This window comes from Seriola aureovittata, chromosome 3 (assembly GCF_021018895.1).
Source record: "Seriola aureovittata isolate HTS-2021-v1 ecotype China chromosome 3, ASM2101889v1, whole genome shotgun sequence".
Taxonomy (NCBI): domain Eukaryota; kingdom Metazoa; phylum Chordata; class Actinopteri; order Carangiformes; family Carangidae; genus Seriola; species Seriola aureovittata.
Genome location: NC_079366.1, coordinates 4853969 through 4876844, shown reverse-complemented (window position 1 = coordinate 4876844; position 22876 = coordinate 4853969). Strand labels below are relative to the sequence as shown.

General features: G+C 38.2%; 1 protein-coding gene across 9 annotated transcripts; it reads left to right on the top strand.

The window, feature by feature from the left end:
* Positions 1 to 1310: 1310 nt before the first annotated feature.
* Positions 1311 to 22422, top strand: pecam1b (platelet and endothelial cell adhesion molecule 1b). Of its 9 annotated transcripts, none has more exons than XM_056372025.1 (14): positions 1311 to 1443; positions 1553 to 1588; positions 3548 to 3844; positions 4245 to 4526; positions 4626 to 4895; positions 5546 to 5818; positions 8606 to 8884; positions 9346 to 9624; positions 11884 to 11985; positions 16785 to 16838; positions 17815 to 17904; positions 18440 to 18496; positions 19817 to 19839; positions 22165 to 22422. In XM_056372025.1, exons 1-14 carry the CDS (start codon positions 1401 to 1403, stop codon positions 22264 to 22266), a joined length of 2187 nt encoding a protein of 728 aa, XP_056228000.1. In that variant the 5' UTR covers positions 1311 to 1400; the 3' UTR covers positions 22267 to 22422. The 9 variants fall into 9 exon arrangements, 7 of the variants coding, with proteins under 7 accessions (XP_056228000.1, XP_056227998.1, XP_056228002.1 ...); XM_056372023.1 differs by having other exon boundaries at positions 22162 to 22422; XM_056372027.1 differs by lacking the exon at positions 18440 to 18496.
* Positions 22423 to 22876: the final 454 nt, after the last annotated feature.

Here is a 22876-nt window from a genome sequence, read left to right as displayed (position 1 = left end):
AAGAGCACTGTTTCCATATATGTAACTTATATTATTAACACATATATACATCCTGTGGATATATGAAGATATAAATGTATAGCATATGAAATACATAGCATATATGTTAACCAGAAAATATGTATATATATATGTGATTTATATATGCAAGTGTAATTAAAATAACAAACCTATAAATGTTGTAAGCTTATATTTAGAATCTGTTTCTTATTCAATCATTATTACATATGTAGGAGCCAAACACTTCATGTCAAGATATTGTACAAGTGTTATCTTTATTGCCCCCCAAGATATTCAGTTTGTTAACTTGATTTACTTTGCACTTAACAAATGGATTGTATTATATATTTTAGTGTAGAAATGGTATGATATGGCGAATATCTTGGCTGAGTCTACGCCCTTTTTTTCTCAAGTTTCCCCTTTACTCTTCTATCATCATTTCAGAGCTCAGGTAGAGCGGCACCATATAGTTTTTGAACGCACGTTATCATCTCATCTGAAGACTGATAGAATTTTTATTGTTTATTTTCTAGTTGTAGTGAATATTCAGGGCTGTTGTGACGGAACATACCTTGTCTTCATAATAAATATTGTTTATATAATAAATACCTTCGGATCCCTTTTGCTTCCTTGGTTGGACGGGAACCCGGAGCGTGTCGAACTGCACACATCATAGACTCAAGGCAAGTTTGGATCCCAGGATTGCCTCTACAACATGTGTTTTGATTTTATATGCACTTTTATTCCATATATGGATATTCAATATATGTACATATATTACCTTTGCGTATGGGACTGACCAACCACTGAGGTCAAAGGTGACTGTCCCCAGTGGTCCACACCTATGTAAGTCATGATGGCAAGTGTGAGCACCAGTGAAGATAGTTCCACCTGCTTGTGTCCTGTAAGAGCCAGGCTCAGATTTCTGTCAGTGAAAACAGTTGAACTGAACCATGATCTTCACTTCAGGAAATGTGCTTTGCACGGAGAATGTTTTGTTGTCCTTGTCTTGTTCTTTTCTCTACCTGCTCACTGCTACTAACCAAGATCAGAGGTGAAAGGCCTGACTACTGCACCCTGAGCAGTACAGTATTATTGTGACTTCCACACACACACATACACACAGGGAAGAGAGGAGAACATTCCACAACGGCAAAGAGCCGGGCGGCATGAACATCCTGAGGAAACAACACTCACTTCCTGGCAAATTAAGCCAAGCCGACGGCTGCTCGGGGTGATAACCACCGCTGGCTGACCACTGAGTGGCTGAGGTAGAGCACCACCTCAGTGTCTGTCCCCGCCCAACACATCCATCCATCTGCTTCATCCAGATTAGTCACAAGTCAGTTCACCTCTAGGACAGCCAGCAGCATCAGGAGCCCCAGTGTTCCTCAGACAGGATGGGCCTCCTACTACTGCTCACTTCCTTGCTCCTGTCGCGCTGTAAGACTTCTGACCTTTTACCTTCTTCTGCAGGAACTCTGTGGATTTCTTCATTTTGGGAGATGAGTAGATTTGTCTCTAACCTGGTGCTTTCTTATCTTGTTCCAAGACTTCCATCCAGGGATCGTGGTGGATGCACAGCAATGTAAGTAGAATGTTTTCTGCAGTGTACATATATCAGTAATACATTCATCTCTACAATGAACTTAGATTTGCGTAGTGACAGTTGATTGAATATCTTCCACGGGACTGTCATTGGATGCAGGAGAGCCAGTGTTTACGGAGCATCATTATTTTACTTTTCATATGAGCAAAGTTCTTGGGCTTTGAGTTTGGAGATTTTTCAATTCGCTGTCTGTCGGCCACTAAAAGACAGAGATATATGGTCAGTAAATTGACACAGTCCTGTTTGTTATCAGAACTTTCTCACCACTGGTGTCTGATACAGTGGAAAAGTTGTGGCAGGAAGTGTCACACGCCTCCCTGTTGGTGATGGAAGGCATGAGTCAGTCCGGATCAGCTGTAATGAAGAGTGTGAGTTGGGGCCAACTTATCAGGTGCAGGCTGGAGCCTAAAACCTTCTTTTTATGGCTTTTTCTTTCCTATCTCATCGATCATCTTTGTCCCTCAGGGGTCCTGATTGTTTCTTTAACCTGTGTTTATTTAATGAGATATGGGCTCATATTACCTCTTTGGACCTTTAACTGTTGTAACCATCTAAGTAAAGTAGTATAGATGGGAAATGCCTCTTTGGTGGATACACACAGTTTGGGAACAACTGTTTTAATCTGTAATAATAGACTGCATTTCATAAATAAGTTTTTTAATGTAAAACCTTTATTTGAATAGTAATCATAGCTATCAGAAATTTTGTGGAGTAAAAATAAAAAGTAGCATAAAATGTAAATACTCAAGTAAAAAAGGAAATCAAAATTGTACTTAACTCAACATGTACCCACCATGACCCACACATTGTATCAAGAGCCTGTAGCAAATCTCTGCCCTGCACGCCTGATTTCTCTCATCACCAGCCTGCCAGGTCCCCTGTGTGGCCCGTTTGTCTAACAAAGTGCTTTCCCTGCCTTTCTCCAGGTTTGTTTACTTCCTCACAACAACCCACTCTGAGTCACAACAGCAGCCTGTTGTCTCTCGTACTCGACCATATGGGTGATGTGTCGGGGAGGCTTGACGTACGTGTGCAGATGCTTTCTGTCCTCTGGTTACACTGCGGAAAACTAAACTGATGGCACTTAAATGTCACTTAAATGTGCCTTACTCTCTGGATGCACGTGATACTGAGGACCAGACTTCTTGCAGAAAAGCAAAGGTTATCCTAAAAGACAAATGTTGGTTCTTTAGTCTTGGACAGTCACTTTTATTCATGAACAAATATTTCCTGTGAATCATTCATTAGATTTCACCTCTTAGTGCTTGTGAGTCTCATTTTGGGCTCAGTTCAGGTGATTATCAAAGCGCTGTATTCATTCCAGAGACAATGAGGCTGAGAATTAAAAAAAACATCCTGAAAGAAAATGATTAATAACCATGATTAGACTGAAAATGTTTATTCAGGAGAAGAAAATGAGTGACTCATGAGGATCCAGAAATGAAAGAACAATACAAGCATTGTTTCTTGTATGAGTGTCACGTGCAGAGAGGATGCTGACAACAGTATGATGACACTCCATTGCAATGCATTAGCTTCCTGAGTGCTAAGCTTACATTCAATTTTATGGCAACTGTTGAAATTCCAGTGTTGGTCGTTTCAAATATGCCTCAGAAATTCTGCAGAAGTTCAGTCCTTGTGAATATTAACATCTGGACTCTTGATTTATTCAGAATTATAGTAATCACCTTATACATGTATGTATAAGGCAGATGTTTCAAATGTCTGACTTCACAGGGGATCCAGATGAACATAGAAATAGACTCCATAGAGATGTCAAGAAAAGGACTCCAGATCCACAGTGAAAGTTTCAGCAAATACAAAATAAACAGTGGAAAAACTTGCTTAAGTTGAAAGTGGCTGACACTAGGCAGAGAGCAAATTCTTTGACCTAGTCTTGTATCTAAGTCTAATCTTTTTTTTTGATTCACTCCCTAGCATTCACGATAAGAAACACCACCCTGTCCATTGAGCCCAGTCCTGATGTGACTCGGGGCACCAACGTGACTTTGAGATGTAAGGCCATGGTCAGCAGCTCGGGGGAAGAGGCGCTGAGGCGTGAGTACACTATATACAAGGGCAGCAACAAGGTCTACACCAAGAACACCAGCACATCGGAGGATCTGCTGTACCTGCTGCCCGATGCCAGAGTCTCCAGCACTGGGAAATATAAGTGCAAGATCAACATCATGGGCAAGGAGATGACCAGCGAGCCTAAAAAACTCACAGTAGAAGGTTAGTTGGTTTTTTTTAATGGACATGGTATTAGCTGCATGATTTGAGATGTTCAGGTGACTTTGAATGAGGATGAGGTTAATAGGCTACAATTGGAAGTAATTTTTATTTCAAAAGTACTAGAACAGTCTTTAAAATGCGTTACACATTTTTGATAAGATCTGGGGGTTTTTAGCGAAATTACTGTAATTAATAGCATACAGTCATGATTCTAAATCTCACATCTGCATGATCCAGAAATTATTTTAAATTTTATATGACTGGAATGACGTTGGGTGCAACAGCAAGATGGAGAACTTCTTTAACGTGATAATTGTTTCAGTGCCATCTTCTGCCAACTTAGTTTTTTTCCAGCTGTATCAGAATAAATTTGAGCACGTCTTAAATATTGGGTTTCCAGGCCTGTCAAAACCAGTTCTCCGATTTAACAAGGAGGTGGTCAATGAAGAGGAGGAGGTAATCGCCACGTGTACAGCGCCCGGCGAGACAGGCTCCATTTTCTTCCGGTTCTACCAGGACTCCAAAGAAATCCGGGAGGGTGAGGGCAGCTCCAACCAGTTTGAAGCCAAGTTTACCTTCAGCAAAGTTGGCATCCAAAAAATTCATTGTGCCTATGCTGTGATCATAATGCCAGACTCCTTCAAGTCTAAAGAAAGCAACCATGTCGATGTTTCAGTCAAAGGCAAGTAGTGTTTTAAAATAATAATACTACTACTATTTCTACTTTTCAAAGAATTGGACCAATCTCAGGGCTTTTCCTTCACTGATTTTGTCTCCTTAGAGCTTTTCACCACACCAGTTTTAGAGATTTTCCCTCAGTCCAATATCTATGAAGGAGACCATCTCAACATCTTGTGCACCACCAGAAACCGTCTGGACAGCTCTGAAGAAGTCCACCTCTATCTGAGCCATGGGACCAAGCTTCTTAGCAGTGGCGAAACCAAAGTCAACCACAGCGTGGTCGCACTGGCAAAGGACCCCGGAGAATTTGAGTGCAGACAAGAGATTAAAAAAGTATTCAAAGTCATCACAAAGACAATTTCAGTGACTGGTGAGTGAACAGAGGAAAGATGGCCTGCGTGTTCACTTGTTTGTGGAATGTTTATGGTTTTCATCTTAAAAATGTTGACGATTTTAGGCGTTAACTCTATTCTTATAGGGAGACCACATCTATGGAGCAAAATATAGTAAAAGTCAAAAACATAACTCCTATAAATAGCCTAATATTGTTGGTTCAATAATGAAAATTAAGTGTAAAAAGAATTCAGTTGCTTAAAAAAAAAAAAGAAAAAGCTTTTGCTTTTCTTTTTTTAATATAATTCACATATTTATCTCTCAGTGGCTCATTTCATACAAAGCTAGCTGACTTGTTTTCAAGCACTGGCTTGCCAGTTAAATGCTTTAGCTCCTGCTTCAAGAGTGTGTACTGTGGTGCTGCAGCAGTATACAGTACAGAGTATGAGCTGATTAACATAATGAAGCTAACTAGCCACATAGTCCTCTTGATTGCTCCACACACACACACACACACATACATTCCATTTGAGTTATTTCATTAACAAATATTATTTATTCAATTTGAATTTATTATTATGACAATCTTCAATCAGCATTTACACTATTAAGTGATATTGGTGCAGATGATGACTTGTCGTCTTTATGTTTTTTTTTTGTTTTTTGTTTTTTTAAATCTATCCACAGAGCTATTCTCAGCACCTACTCTCACCATCTCTCCTGCTGAAATCTTTCAAAGGGAAAATATGAAACTAACCTGCAAAAGTGGAAGCTATGCCTCTGAAAGACTTAATAGGGAAGAGCTGACTTACACTCTTGAGCCGCCCAACAGCCCACTGAGCCCCATCGGCCCTGGAGTATTTTCTGGCAGGGCTCTGCTGAATGATTTCAACTATACCTGTGTAGCTCGAGCCAAGGGCATCGTGAAACACAGTGACACCCTGACTGTACGCCCTAAAGGTGAGCCCTCTTTCAGATGTAAATGTTAATACACAGATTAAGAGCGGACTTACTAGGTACCTCATTACATAACTATGTCATACATTTTACATGTCGGCCTCATGTCTGAATACACCTGTGTCTTCACATAAAAGTCACAATGGCAATCTTTCTTGGGCAGATTAACATAAAGGCTTCAACATTTTGGGAAATATGCCATGTTGCTAAAAGATTGATGAGAAGCTTGATGCCATTCTCATGTGTGCCGGCTAAATATTAAACTAGAACCAGGGCGTGGCTAGATTAGTTTAGCATAAAGTCTCGTAACAGCTGGCTTGGTACTCTCCAAAGTTTTTTTAAAAAACTAAGTGAGTTACAAGAACCACTAAGATTTATTCATAATTATATCTCATTTTTTATTCCATAAAAAATGACAAATCACAGTTTTAAAGAGGATTAGGCTAATGCTAATGCTAATGCTAAAATAAGCTTGCCTGCTCCACATTCAGCACGCAGGTACCAGAGCAGGATTGATCTTTTAAGCAGAGAAATATTTTTCCCAGAGTAAGAAATATACACAAGAAGGAACAAATCTATGTCTTGTTCACGTAATAGTGAGCAATTTTAAGGGTTAGCATTAAATTATCATCTCTTATGCACAGAATGAATAAAATCACTAATAAAATCAATAAACCATGAAACATGCAAAAGAGATGGTCATAAATTGCTGAGATTTCTGAGACTCTTCTCATGTCAGATCAGTCTATAAAACAGAAAAAAAACGTCTTGCAACCACATCATTGTTAAGACCGTCTCTTTTTTTCCGTTTTTATTAATCCCATGGATGTATGACGAAATATCCAAGAAGATTAAAAATAACATGTGACTAAATGGTAATTAAATCCCAAAATAAAGCAGCTACGTTGAAAGCTTATGTTGCTCCGCACAAACTGGATGTGTAAGTAGGCAACTGTTGGCAAAGGTTACTATAACAAAATCATTTTTTTGTGTACTTTTAAGTTTTTTGAGTTTTGAGTTCATAGATTTTTAAAAATCTATAATTTTACTCTTACTTGTGTATTTTTATCTCAAGCATTGTACTTTGTTGTACTTGTACAAAGTCACATTTCTACAGAGTAAACATGTGAGACTGAGCACGAATGAGTATGAGCACTGCAGCAGAGAAGAAGCTGTTGACAGAGCTCCAGGCCTAGCAGTTTATTAACAATACAGAAAATGCACAGCAATGCAAGAAAATTAAGGATGGGGACACTGGTGACCACGTGGCAATTATGACCCAAATCAAACACACACACTATGTGTGTGCATGACAGATAGGTGCATGCTGGGTCTGGATAAATGTTAAATGCTCACAGTGGATCCTTGAGCTGTAACTTCTACTTTAACTTCAGAGCTTCTTCTGGCAGACTGGACTGGTTATATTTTATTATTATTTATTATTATCATTATTATTATCCATAAACAGAGAAACTGGTTATATATTTTTAGTATTATTATTATTTATACTTACAAACAGAGAGGCTGAGTGGATTTATTATATTTTGTATTGAGAATTACCAAGCAGAGAAGTTGAACCTAGGGCAGAGGGTGGAGACTACATGAAGTGCACTGCTCACAGAATGACGGTCAGACCGGTGAGAACAACAACAAACTCAATGTTGTAACTTACTGTACTAGTTGGTAGGAAGTGGCAGCCAGTTTGATTTATGTAGCTTAAGGATCCCATACTATATAAAGGTAGATGATGCCTGTTTTTATTATAAAGCGGGTCTAGGTTCTATATTAATAATGTAAAAGTATCAAAGCACTCAGTCCACAGAGAAATGCACACAGCCTGTATTCAGAAACTGAGCCTTAAAACCAGCCGTCAGGACTTCTGTAACTTTGTGATGTCACAACAAAACAGTCACTTATCTCAGCTATGCCCCAAGCCCCGCCCACCTGGACCCACCATCCAACCTTGCAGGATTTGGTTTCTGAGTGTTTACCTGAAATCTGCTGTATTTGTAAATGATCACTCAAAAAACAGACCTGTTGTTGCTGGAGCTCGGGAGAGAAGCCTGAGAGAGGAGATGTAAAATTACACTGAGATGGTTTTTGGTGCTTAAAACTACAAATATCTTCTTATGGAAATCAAAACACCAGATAAGTGTAAAATATGGGAACTTTAATACAGCTTGACAGTGCTGATCATGGACCCCCATTCTTTTTATTTATTGTTGGTCATTTTTGTTTAATTATCTGAGTTTTGTCCTTTTTCCAGTTAATTCCAGTAAGAATGTAGAGAAGTGCTTGTATAATTGTGATACTCAGTTGTATGCACAGGCTGCAAAGTGTCTGTCTATAGAGATGGAATATTGTTGGTTTGAAGATAAGGTCTTCGCTTGATGTAATGTCATATTTATATTCTAACCATTTAACTTAATAGTTCTATTATATGACATTATTATCACCGTATAACCTTTTATTTTTAAACCTTCCCCTTTTTAAAATTGTAAAGCGGTAAACAGAAAACAATATTTTTCCTTTACATCACTATACTTTTCAACTCACCACTGTTCTCCAAGTATTGTGTAAGCATTGTGTCTCTTTTCTTTTCTATCTGTAATGGTATCTGAATAAAGTAGTGCGTGGGCATACTGTAAAATATACTTAAAATATACCTCAACAAAAGCATGAGTTTAGCAAGGTCGTATCCTCCATGTCTGAACAGAGCTTTTGTTTTTGAGTGATATGATTTGTCCACAGGGGCTCAATGTGTTTTCTCTTTCTGTTTCTTCTCTTTAGTTTCTGTGTCCATTCCAAAGATCTCAGTGTATGGCAAAGCGATCCTAGGACAACCCATCCACATCCACTGTCACTCAGAAACTGGCAGCTTGCCGATCAACTACACCTTGATAAAGGGTTACGAAGTGCTGAACATAACCACTGTCAAGGATCCCAATCAGAAAGCTCTCTTCAAAGTCACCATCGTCAAGCCAGAGGAGTTAAACAAGTTCATGTGTGAGGCTGAGAATAATCACAAGAAAGGCGAGCTCAGTGGAAGACTCAACGCTGCGGTTGTAGGTAAATATTCAGACAAATATGTTTAAATGTTTTATATGGTTCAATAAATCCTCATCAATCAATAGATTACCACATGTAAAAAGTCTTGATGAGCCATGGCAGAGCCATATCAGCTTTATAAAAGGGTGTGAGCCACTACAGACACCTAAAAAAGAAAATCTCATCTTAAGGTCTGGTTTTTAGTTGTTATAGAGCTGTTAATGATCAAATTGACTTTTTTCTGATCACCTGAACAAACCTCTCCCCCATTTTGGCTTAAAAGTTGAATTCATTAAAATCCAAGTTCATTCCTGACCTTTATACACAATATTTTATTGTGTAATTTAATTCATCCAAAACACTTTCCCGAAATTCTACAGAAATCATAAATGTGGTGAGGGTGTCTGATTAGGTTATGTTTTAAGGACACCATAAAAAACAGTGTGGAGTGATCTTATCTCTCCTCCGTGTTTTCCTCTTAGAGCCTTTGAGCGACCTGACTCTGACCATCATCCCCAACCCATCAAAAGTCTCTGAGGGAGAGGATCTCTATCTGATTTGTGGTACTAAAGGCACCCCACCAGTCACCTTTAAGTTGTACCGCGTTGGCACCAAAGCACCGCTGTTCACCAACACCTCTCAACAGAATAACACAAACTTCCGGGTCCCCAATTTGTCCAAAGAGCACAGTGGCAAATACTACTGCGAAGCCATCAACCCCGCCAACAACCTCGTCGTCAGTGAGAAGATCGCCATAGAGGGTAAGACTGATGAGTATTTATGCTCAGTAGAAACCCCGCCTGCTCCAGACCCGTTGTTCTGTGATTGATCCTGACCTCAAGTATGCAAAAGACTTTTCCCTGCGCAGCCAGTACATCAGCTGCCCAGATCTTAGCTACATTTAGCTAACAACAAGCACAAGCTGTGTTTATCAGTGTGATCTCAAAACTTTTCTCCTTTTTCTTTGGCTACGATCAAAAAGGTCAAGTAATATCCTTTATTAACCATTTCTCATTTACCTTGATGGAAAACATCATGAAGTCAAGGAAGGATGTGAAGGAGAATTGAGAAGGACTTAGGCAGTGCAGAGACTACCTGACTGCATTACCCTAAGCTTTTTCTTTTCTTTTTTTTTAACCAACTTTATTTATAACACATGCACGATAAATACTCCTTTTGTAACCACAAACACAAAACAAAAAGAAACTGAAATGTTGAAATAAGACAACATGAAATAAATATTCAAGTAGAGGAAGTTGAGCTGTTATAATAATAATTCAATAAAAATAAGCGAGTAGGAACCAGACTGAATTATATTCAGACATAAGTAGGCTATAAAGAGTTTTGACTTTTTTATACATTTGTGAAGTAGAGAAAATGTATTTTTAGTGCAGTGAAATGACATTTATGTATAGATTGTTATGATGATGATAAAGATGATATGCTTGTTCTTCATGATGACTGCTAAGTGGATTTGAAAGCAAAGAAATCCATGTCTATGGATTTCCATAAGTTTTGGATCGTGTCATTTATGTTTGTCTGCCATTGTAAAACTACAATTCTATATCATTTTAAATATCGGTGCTTCAAGGAATTGTGGGACGGCATTTTTTCCTTGCCTTTCATAAAGGAAAGTACAGTGTTTCCTTTGCAAAAGGAGATAAGATAGGAAGCACTGAAGCTCCTTTCCTTCTCATTCTTTATCATGGCTGCTGCTTAGATATTTCCAGGTCACTTCACTCAGTGAGGAACTTTCCTAAGCAAAAAATACTTTTTGACCGCAGCCTTTGTGTCTTTTCACAAAACACAGCCCTACAGCCTTGGGATAGAAGCTAAAATATTTTCAACTCATATGGACACATCTTTGCCTCAGTCCGTCTGCCATCTTCTATTGAGTTTATATGCACTGTGCTGCTTCTAGATTTTGCTTTACAACCAGTCTGAACAAAGTTGGCACTGCACTGTTTGTCCTTAAAAATTTAAAGATTACAATAAGGACAAGGAGAATTCAAGTTATCTGGGGTTGCATTTCGGTAAAGTCAAGGGACTTGCGAAATAGATAGATAGATAGATAGATAGATAGATAGATTGATTGATTGATTGATTGATTGATTGATTGATTGATTGATTGATTGATTGATTGATTGATACTTTATTTATCCCCTAGGGGAAATTCATGAATTTTATATTTTGATAATTTAAAATATAAATTAAAACCAGAATTACTGGCTCATGGTTGTATGCCTCCACCACTCAGACTATTTTCAGGTTACATCCCTATCCAGAGTCATCAGCCTCCAAAATCTAATCAGTTCATCCTTGAGTCCAAGTGAACATTTATACCAAATCTGAAGAAGTTCCTTAGAGGCATTACAGAGATATTGCGTTCACAAGGACAAAACCGTGTTTTGTGAGGTTACACAACAATATGCCTCCAGCTCTGGCTGTCAGCGGCGTGGAGGCATAATAAGATAAACAAGAGTCTACAGCCACACTAACGGCTCTGTGAGGCTCCTGTAAGCTAAATGCTAACTTGAGCGTGCTAACATGCACACAACGAAAATGCTAACCTGCTTAACAGGCATAATGTGTAGCATGTTCACCATCGTAGTTTAGTGTGTTAGCATTTAAGATTTGCTAATTAGCATTAAACACAAAGTACATCTGAGGCTGATGAGAATATCATTATTATTAAATGAATCAAAAGGTTGGACAAATAAAAAACTGGGTGACTGGATGACGGCACTGGATTAAAAGTTAAGGGTTCATACTGCTCTAGCAAGGTTAAAAATTCAGGTTTCTAACAAATACGCAGCAAAAAAGAAAGTTGTTGCTTGTATGCTATTTTGACCTCTTTTTTCTATATTTTTAGTCTTTTTTTAGGTCTGCTTCTCTGCCTCTCTGTTTTGAACAACCTCTGTCATCATGTCCCATTTTATTCTTTTCTTGTTTCCCGTTGTGTTTCTGTTGTGTCGCTGACTTTCCCTCTCTTCTTTGTCTCTGTGTTTCTGCCTCTACAGTACACCTGGCGTTGTGGAAGAAAGCAGTGATCGGGGGGGTTTGTCTACTAGTGGTGTCGGTGCTGGCGGTGGTGTGTGTGCTGTACTTCAAATCCAAGAGAGGTAGAGAGACCTATAGTCCTCCAGCAACTCAGGCCTCTTATGTCTAAATATGTATGAAAACCTTCTTCTGCCTACATCTTCCTGCTCCTCTCATCTCTCCTCTCTAATTGTAGGTAAAAGAGAAGGAGCCGCTGAATTGTCAGTGTGAGTTGGCTCGATTACTTGCTTCCTCTGAATGTGACAGAAGTACTGCAGAAGTTAGTGACAGTGTAGATCTACTTTTATTAGCTGGCTTGGATGGCTGGTGGTCTATGATAGCGTTATATCTCTGTTATTTATGGCCTTTAAAGAACCATCCTGATCATTTTGCATGTTTGCACTGTAAAAAGCACAGAGATTTCATATTACTACAACCTTTTTTTAGAAGTTTTTAGACTGAATTCTCACCTTCCAGGCAGTAACTACTTGAATATTAGCATGATATTAAGATCAGCTTTTGTAAACTTGAAACTTGCTTGAGATAGGAGAAGACTCATAGTTTGTGGTTTGTTAATGACACTGACAATTTGAGAACAGGCTGTTGAAACATCTCATTCAAAAACTAGTTGCCTGGCAACCTCACAGTGATGAAAAGACTCCAGGTCGCGGCCAAAAATAGTCACCTCTGTAATCTGTAAAACAGACATTTTATACTTTAGCCTGTGTACAGATTAAACAAATGACACATAACATGTCACAACAGGTGGTGGTAGGTTAATTTTGTTACCTTTGGACAGACCCAGGCTAGCTGGTCACCCCTGTTTCCAATCTAGGCTAAGCTAAAATAACCCTCTCCTGACACCTAGCTTCATTTTTGTGAGAGTAATATTGATCTCCTCATGTAACATTCAGCTAGAAAGCAAATAAGCGTATTTCCCAAAATGTCAAACTATTCCTTAAGATTAGAAAGTAACACGGTAGTAATTTGTGTCATTCGCATTAATCTCCCACAAGATGAATTGTCCTTGTGTCTGGGCAAACCAGGGTGAGACAGAAAACTCCCAGAATTCCTCTTAAAACAAATTGCGTTGGTTGCCATTTCCCTGAAGAGATGTCTCTGGACACCTCCAGCAGACAAAGGGGAACACCAGTGTAGAAATTGCAGGAAAATAGTGACGGATAATATCTTTCGTTTGCTGCATGAATGTGTGCATCTTTTTATTAACATATCAAAAGACATAAAAACATGGAATTGCCCCCAAACCAGAAAAAAAGTAGAGTACTTCACCTGGAACGGCCTTCTTTCTTAAAGTGACCGTGTCACCCTATTGACGGACCAAACACCAGGGAGAACGCAGAATAACCTTATGCAGAGAACATACAGCACAACAAACTACTAATTATGGTAAATTATATACATAGAGTCCGCTACAACAGAACACTTTAATCCCAAGAGGGGATTCAGTAGATAGCAGATAAAAGTAAGACTGTTATCTCTTATCGCGCTACAGTGCTAGCACCCAGTAATATACTGCACATTAGTAGAGCTAAGTTAATTGTTGTAGTTATTGTTATATGCTGTACAGTAGTGTGTAGGATTGTATTTTGGTGTTAAAGTAGAGTTACTCTAACTGTACATTAAATATACAGTATGTACACACAAAGGTAGAAGTCTGTTGTACAGTACAAAAAAAGCGTTTTTGGCAGAATAAAAGTAAAAAACAAAAGGAAAGGAAACCAAAAAAGCATAAAAATTCCCAAACTTTAAAGGTACCATGTTGAGTTTTTAACCACTTGTGGCACTATGGAGCAGTGTATTGATGATTGAATCACTTTTTTGTTTGTATGTTGTGCACATGGGGTACGTTCCCACCATGCTATTTAATTAATCTACGAGTGGTAGTATTGCGCCAAGAAAAGTAGCAGTTGGTTGCATTATGGCATTTAGTAGCGTATTACTTGACTCCACTGCTGTCCCAGCTGACCTTATTTTCACCATTTCTCAGAAAGCCATCGATGGCTCTTGTAACAGTGCCATGACACAGAGGTTTTTTAAAACAGCAACAGGTAGCTTGGTTTTACTTTTCTCTAGTGTACTACTGTCCTCGTCATTATATTAACAACCATTAGTCATTTCCCATGCCTCAACAGTCATTGCATGTTTCCTATTGTATCCACAGTATATGTTCTCTATCCCATCATCTATGTTCTAATATGCATGAAGAGGTCATGTGGTGGTGACCGGGCTCTCTTTGTTTATGTAACTGTCCACGATGCTGTAGATATCCTCTTCAAGTTTACATGCATGCACAGTGTGTGTATGTGTGACCATACTGTCTTTGTCTCTGACTTTTTTGCATGTACATTGTGTTTGTGTCTATGTATTGCAGCGGTAGGAACAGTAGGATGGATTTTTTTTAGAATACAGTTGCTGTAGAAAGTAAACTCTCCAAGGTACAAGATGCTTTAGTATCATAGTACATGGCATTGATTGTCAATTGTTGCAAACCGCTTAGAGCGCCCATTATCATCTTCTTCCAGGCGCAGCGCCACTCTATGATGGCATGGAGGGGAGAGTGACCAATGGGACACGAGATAGCGTGGCGTCGCTTCCCACTGACATCAGCAAAAGGAGCAGCTACAGTACCCCAGCCACAGTTTAGAGATGCCCTGCAGTGGGAGGGACTTGAATTCAATAATTTAAAAAAAAACTTTCAAGAGCAAAGAAAAAGAAGTTCTAAGAAAAGACTTTGAAGACAAAAATGTAAAGAAAACAGTGTACAACCCAGTGTTGAAGGATTTGGTGATGAGTTTTCTCAGTGAAAAGGAGGGGCACTTTTATGATGAGATATAAACCAGGACCCGCTGCTCCCTCTCCCCTCCTCCTGCAATCTAGATGGCCTTTGATTTTACAATTAACATTACTGTCTTTGTCACCTGTGTCTGTGATTGCATGCCATTTTTTGTTGCAACTGCTCTATTTGTCTAATGTGCATGTATAAAGAAGCTTGGTGACAGATTAATTTGTATACATTTTATCACCATCACAGGAAATGTGTGTATATATTTTTGGTTGATCCCTTGACTGACTGGAAGAGACGCTTGTAGAATAAAGATGTTGGTTTTATTTAGAAGTGTGTCACTACCATTCATTTTGCTACAGCTTCTGCATGCTATTCTAAATTCATATGTAGTAAAAACTATTCTAATGCAAAAACATGCTAAGTCCAAGAACGTGTTTGATATTATCATGCATTAAATGTTCTATTTTGTTTTGAATGGTGCAACCAACCCTCACTGCAGGTTCAAGACAAGAATACCAACATAATATGAAGTTGATTCATTTCCTTAAAAAGGAATGCACAACAGAGACTTGCTTGAAAAGCTGAAACAATGGAGTCTGCAAGAAACTTCCTCTGTTGGCACAGAGCAGGCTGAGGGGGTCAGTGATAAAACTGGTGGTGTTGGGGAGGGTGGAGCTTATTTTGTTTCAGGCCAAACAAGTTTGAATGCATGCAGCAGGTGGAGGAAATTAATCATATGAGCGTTAGTTGAGATGTGTGTAAGATTACATTACCAACTGGGAAGTTGTTTTTGCCAGAACTTATTGTGTAGCCGTTGCTGAATTAACAACCTATTGTGCACAAGGCAGTGGAAGATTTCTGCGTGTACCAAATGAAGACTTGAAAATGTGTTCCTTTGTTACTGGTTTTATAACAAAGCCTGGAAGCCTAGAGATATCACACAAAAAGTGTCTCTCATCTTTCCTTTGCTTTTACAACAGAATATAGTCTTGATATCTGACCTTTGTTCATGTAAAAATAGTTCAAGATTTTGGGAAAAAAGCTTACTCACTCTCTTGCTGAGAGTTAGATGCGAATATTGATACCACTCTCGAGTCAAACTGTTTAGCATGAAATTGTTAGCTTAGTTTAGCTTAGCATAAAGACCAGAAGGGGAAAACTGTTAGCCTAACTCTGTCCAAAAGTAGCAAGTCTGTCATTTTTTCAGTTCAGTTTCTGTATTAATTTAACAAACAAGTTATAACATGGTATTTGGCACAATTTAGAGGTGCTGGTTGGTAGACAGAGCTAGGCTAGCTTTCCCCTGTACCAGTCTGTATGCTAGGCTAAGCTAACCAGTGGCTAGTTGTATAGCTTCATATTTAGCAGACAGATTTAAGACTGGTATTGTTCCTCTCATCTGATCCTCAGCAAGGATGCAAATAAGTATATTTGCCAAAAAGTGAAACAATTTCTTAAAGAATTATCCAAACATGTAAATGTAAAGTGATATTAATACCTGTAGCTCTATAATTGTCATTATTTTATTGTTAATTACTTAAATTAAAGGAGCTATTTGTTATGCTGTTGCTACATAGCCAACGTTAGTGTTAACAGCTGTTTACCAGTCGTGCCAAGAGCTTTAGCTATGATTGCATTTATAAGCATGAGGTTATAATGCAGACTCTAGCATACTCCCTCAGGACAGACTGGACTCTATGGGGACTTAGTGTGGTTAGACAATCCGGCCGGACCAGGGCTAGCTGGTTAGCATGCTAATTTCTGTAGAAGAAAAGAAGTGATAGAAATAGAAGCAAAACAAGAGTTAACATTGAAGTTGCTTTCCACCGGTGGAGACAACTCTTGGCAAGTAAAGGAATGAAGCTTGATGCTGAACTTGCAACGTTTCTTCTAGACTGGTGAGTAAACAGCTGTTAATGCTAATGCTAGCTGTGTAACAACAGCCAAACTTACAAATAGCTCCTTTGAGGTATATATGTCTTTATTCTGATCTGTATCGGTGCAGATTTTTTTAGACCTTAATTCAAGTCTTGCTTTGGTCTTATGACCTGATGTCTGTCTTTCTGTGTCTTACAGTGAGGGGGGTCCGAGCTGCAGTCAGTGTGTGGAGTGAGCGACCACCTGAAGCAGGTGAGCAGTGCTTGTGATACAGTTTCACTGAAAATGTCTTACAGTCCCTTGTAAGTGTATTTGACATGGCTAACATTTATAAATCGGTACCTGCGAGATGATTTTGGTTTTAATGTATCTTCTCTGCTTTGCTACAAAAATAATTTAAAAAAATAAAATAAAGTTGTTGTATAAATGTTAAATACCACTGGGTCTATTCTCATAAAAATATGAAGCTATTTCTTTTTGTGTGAACTTATCACATGAAGTCATGGTGACTTGATCATTTGTCATTGTGATCAACAGGAATTCATGATACATCCTGCAGTAATTGCATGCATTTGTTAAATCATCCTGAGTCATATAGCACTCCTTATGTATGATTTTGAAGAGGGGAAGGGGAGGGATAAAAAGTGTTTTATGATTATTATAAGATAAAACAATTTAATTAAAGAACATCTTTAGGCTTCTCTCAGTAGTAACATAGTCCAGCTTAAAGTGTAAGAAGTTCCCAAAGTGGTAAAGTACCTTAAAGCACAGCTAAAATTAAAACCTTTTAAAAATTTTGGATAAAGAAAGTACAGAAAAGAAAAACAGTATTTTCACAAAACAATCCCAACTTAAGGTTCAACAAACAGCTCTTATCAGCACTTTAAAATGTCCTGCTCAACAGTGAATAGTTTATTCGCTTGTCATCGAGATTGCTCTGTTGGCATACAAGCTCAGCAACTGTATTTATATCATCCATAGCACTTTTAGGACTTCTCATCCATGTTGTTTTAAAAGTTAAGTGTAAAGGTTCATTCTTGATCATGAAAATTGGAGTTTGACAAAACAATCTGTAGCACATATGGTTGAAAGCTCCAGAAAAGGCAAGCAAGTGGACCCTGAGATGGGATTGTTTTTCTCTGACCTATATTTCCAAAGAACTTAATATGAAGTCATGCAGCGGGTTTAGTGTGTTTCACAAGGAATTTTGATCATGTACTCGATGCAGCCAATGACGAGGTGAGCAGTGTGGTGTCCAGCGAGCCTGATGTGGAGTACACAGAGGTGGTGCATCCCCAGCCAGCAGATGCTGTCAGAGGTGAACAATTTACACTCAGACACACAAACAAAATGTGTTGACTATCTTTTTTCTGCCTATTCAGTTTCACACGCTCCAAACCCAATGATGACTTTTTTTCCCTCTATTTTTCAACCATTCTGCTTATTCTCTCCCTCTATTTCAAACCACCACACTAAAACCATTTATCTCTGCGTTGTCCACATTCCTATATAGTTGATAAGACAGTCCAGCACTTCCTGGGAGGGGCCTAATTACCCATAATTAATACATCTCCACGTTGTTGTAACTGTAGGGATAACTGCTGGGATTTCCAAATCCACTGTAGATCTTATAAACAGGAAGGGTTGAACTAACTGCCAGGCTGGTACTGGCCCCCTCTTCTTTATCGTCGTGTGCTCAAGGTCCCAACCGGCCAGCGATCATAGTTACAGAATGTGACACAAACCGCCTATTTTTAGGTTTTTCTTCATGACACATCAAAAACAGACAGTATCTACTAAATTTTGCCTTTTGATGTTCAAGCAGGCTAATGTGTTGCTTTTTACGTTAACAGTCCCACTGAGAAAAGGCACAGACACAGTGTACAGCGAGCTCAAAAACCCTCCACATGGTGAGTTTAATATTAAAGCTGCACCGGTGAATATTTTTATATTAACAATGGATTGAAAGACTACATGTAAACTACATTTCAAAAGAGATTGTTCGTAATGACAAGGCAAGGCCAGTTCATTTATATAGCACCATTCAGACACAAGGCAATTGTGCAGTTGTGCAAAAGTGCTTTACAGAGGCATTGAAACACATTAATAATACAACATAGAGATGACATTAAAATAGAATTTAAAAACAATTTTGAAAAATGGCATAAAGTCATATAAATACGTCATATCAAGATTGCAGAAAATCAGGTAAGAAACCTAGGATACCATTTTAAAAAAGTGCTACAATGATAAAAGATAAATGCAAACATGGTTTAAAGATAAAAAAAGATGTTACTATGTAATATATTGGTAAGCTGCAGCAAATAGTGATCTTTTGAGCCCTGGTTTACATGATTCAACAGTTTCGACAGATCTCAGGGAAAACAAAAAAAAAGCCTGAAGTGAATTATCACCCAACTTTGCTCTTCCCTTTAGCTCTGCAAACATCTTAGCATCTTTCAGCTCATTGTTTCTAGCCACATCAGGCAGCTGTTTACCACTGATAACCTTACCGTACACTACCTGTCCACATAATGGAGCATTTAGCAACTGGTCAGGTATTTTCCATAATTGTAGGGTGCAACCAAAACAAACTTTAAAGGAGAGGGAAAATTCGATTTTTTTAGGTGGTCAGCAACAATGTCGCTCTGTGTCTGTTGCATGAGTAGGGAACTGTTTGCCAACATGTCAACTCCATAAGATGATAATATATCACTGCTGTGTTTTCAGCTCGCTGCACTGCCCCCAAGTTGCAAAAAGTTTAGTTAATGCAGCTTTAAATACTTTCACTGCAACCTGATCGTATAGAGACACTTCTTGATCTTATCAAATATCATTGCCAAGATGAGTTGGAAATGTAACATGTATTACAAATGGAAAGACAGTTTACCCAGGCCAGCTACAGAACAGTGACCATATCCTGTTACTGCAGCAAAGAACTTCCTGTTATTAGAACAGCAGCCAGACGCTGGACATGTCTAACAAGCAGTACATCAGAGTCCTAAAGTTTCCTGTTCAACAGTGAGAAAAGAATCCTGGGTTCAAGAGTGAGAGGGAATATTGATGATAAATGACAGGGACTGAACTTATTGTCTGAAGCCATGTAGTCTATGGCTGAAACACAGGCCAATGAATATAATATATAATGAATAACTCTTAGGTCAGCCAGTGAGTCATCGTAGTACAAACCCAGCCAACACACATGTAATTTGTGATGCTTTTTCCTTCAGGTGCTGCTGGTCATCATGACTATGTGAGTAATTAACTGCATAATCACACTCATGTTCTTCCTGCTCTTTACTATTATTATCATTATACTTCTGTGCCGTTTTGGCTTGGCTGTAACTTGAAAACTGTTTACTGTACATATATCATTCATACACTCTATATATATACAGTATATGTAAAATATACTGTATATAAAAAAAACTCATGCATATACAGTATATGTAAAATATACTGTATATGCATGATTATATACAGTTTTCTGCATTTTCATCATAAGTTGGCATATTTAATTTGATCCCCCAACAAGGTTTTGATTTGCATCCTCTCATACAGTTTAATGCAACCAAAACAATTCATGTCAAAATGTGCTCAATTTTTTTGTTGATGTTGCTGTGACTTTTTCTCATGACTAACTCTTTGAATAATTAAATGACATCTATTGTATTTTATATGACAGCCATTGTACATAGCACAAACAGTGCATCATTACGAGTTATATATTGCATTTAGGTCTATGGAGGCCCATTCGTTTGTGACTGCACCTGTATAAAGTTCAAACCTTCAGTTCCGTATAATGACATTTATAGGTCATACAGTATAATGTATTACAGTGCATGAAGGCTCATTCAGTTCCATTGTATTAATAACTTAGCACCTGTATATACGACAAACACCATTGAAATCACAAAAATTTTTAATTTAGTGCACACTGAGAAACTGTGAATCTCATTATCTCTCAAAGCTCATTATAATGGCATGTACATTTATTAGTATACTGTGATGCATTAAAGCCTAATGTTGAAGTGTTTTAAAGCATCTGTTCACTACCATTACAACTACAACTTGGCCAGTACACTTAGATTAGTGTGTTTTCTTATTCCTATAGTCATGAAAAATGCTACATATCAATGCATCAATGCTACAGGAATTGATTCTCTAGTTAAATCTTTACACTTTACATAGTAACAACTTTCATTTGTAATTTGACCTCTGTGTCATATTTAAAGGGAAAAGTACATAATGTAAGAAGCCTTTTAACCAGACTGATTTTTTGTGTTGATTGAAGTTGATATCAAACAGTCATAAACTTTTACTTCCTATAGTAATAGGACAATAACAATCATAATTTTATAATTTTATACAATAATGTCATGTATGTTTTTTGTATTCTGAATTACTAAAACTATCCTCATGTCCCTGCACTGGTTGTCTCCTGGTCACACTCAACTTCTGTGTTCCAATAATACAGAGCAAAAGGAAACTGCCGTCAAAGTTTCCGGACAAGAACAAAGGCATTTGGGCCAGGGCTTCCTTCCCTATCACCCAGTCAGATCAGCGCTGTGGCCCAGTCAAATTACCTCCAAGCCCATCTCAGTCAGCATACTGTCCCCCAGCAGGCCTTAATCACCACCCCTCCCAACTGCACTGTTTGTCCCTACATGGTGTTCCAGGCAGCTAAAGAGAGGAGTTTGAAAAAAAAAAAAAAAAAAAAGCTAAGGATGTGACATCATGATCTAAACATGGTTGATTCTTTCACCAGCCTTGATGACAGATTATGGAGGAGGGTTTGACAGTAGCCTTATTATGGTTTGTCTGCTCCTCAAGAAACGGATGTTCAGACAATTTGCAATTTGTGTTATAGGAAAACAGAGCATTCTCCACAAGTGTGTCATTAGGTATTGCACCACTATATACACTGTTGCTCATAAAGTTGGAATAAAATATTTTTTACATCTTTTGATGAAATGATTGTGACAATGTGATTTATTCTTGACAGATAAAGTGTATATCATCTCAAAACTTTAGTAGTCAATCTCTTCCAAAGTGATTACTGATGCATTTAAATAGGAATAAACAGAGGATTGTGTCTGAAAACAAAGTTATTCCAACTTTATGGGCAACAGTGTATATAGTAATGTGGATTATAACTTAGTAGATGGATGACACCACAACTTAAAATCAGATTTCAACTGATGCAGGGGCAATTGTGTTGGTTACATATTACCAATAATACACATGAATTCCCCCTAGGGGATAAATAAAGTATCTATCTATCTATCTATCTATCTATCTATCTATCTATCTATCTATCTATCTATCTATCTGTCTATCTATCTATCTATCTATCTATCTATCGATCACCAATCAGAAAATAAGGCTCTTGTTACATTTTAAGCCTTATTCTTATCTTATTTATTCACTTATTTATGTTTAAATATCGTCCTAGTACTTAGTAACAGCACTGGTGTGTGCTTTAGTGTTAACTGCTTTGTGTTGTGTGCCAGTCTTGAAGAATCATAAATGAATCAGCTGTGACAGAGTTTAATGGCTCTGCTCTCTGTGTCAGCAGGGTTCAGTAGAATACGCTGAGCTCAACGGTGAACGACCTGAGGTCAGTCACCACCTTCTAGAGGGCAACAACTATCAGGACCTGCCGGTGCCAGTGGATTAGTGATTAGCTCACCACTACCTCCCCACTGCCATCTTCTATCCACGCTTTGTCATCTCTTCCAATTCTTTGTATATCAGTTCTCAATCATTCAAATAACTGACTGCTAAGTTTGCTGTAAATATTCTTATCCTAATAAAGGCACCTCACATATCCTCACTGTGTTGTTTGCTGGTGTTTTTCTAATTCCAACTGATAACTGGTCAAACACAAATGATACGATGGTGGGTCGTCTGATAAGCAGAAATAACTCAGCTATCACTGACATCTGGAACACCTGCTTTGAATGTCAGTTCTTCACAGTAACACAAGTGCTTCTTTCTCAACTCAAGTTCAAGTGACTTTATTTTCCATTTGTGTTGGTACATATTGCAAACACACTGAAACTGTTATACAATTCTCACAGAGAACATGTGGGCCACACATTGAGTAATAACCGAACAAGTAAAACTAAATTAGTATCAGGTAAAAATACGTAAATATAAATGATACCAATGCCTGTGGAGTGTGCAGGTTCACTCAAGTGAGTGAACTAGTTTTTACAAGTTTCACCACCAGTCCCATTGTGGTCATTCTATTGCACCACACTGCATGGTCTGAATTACACTGCACC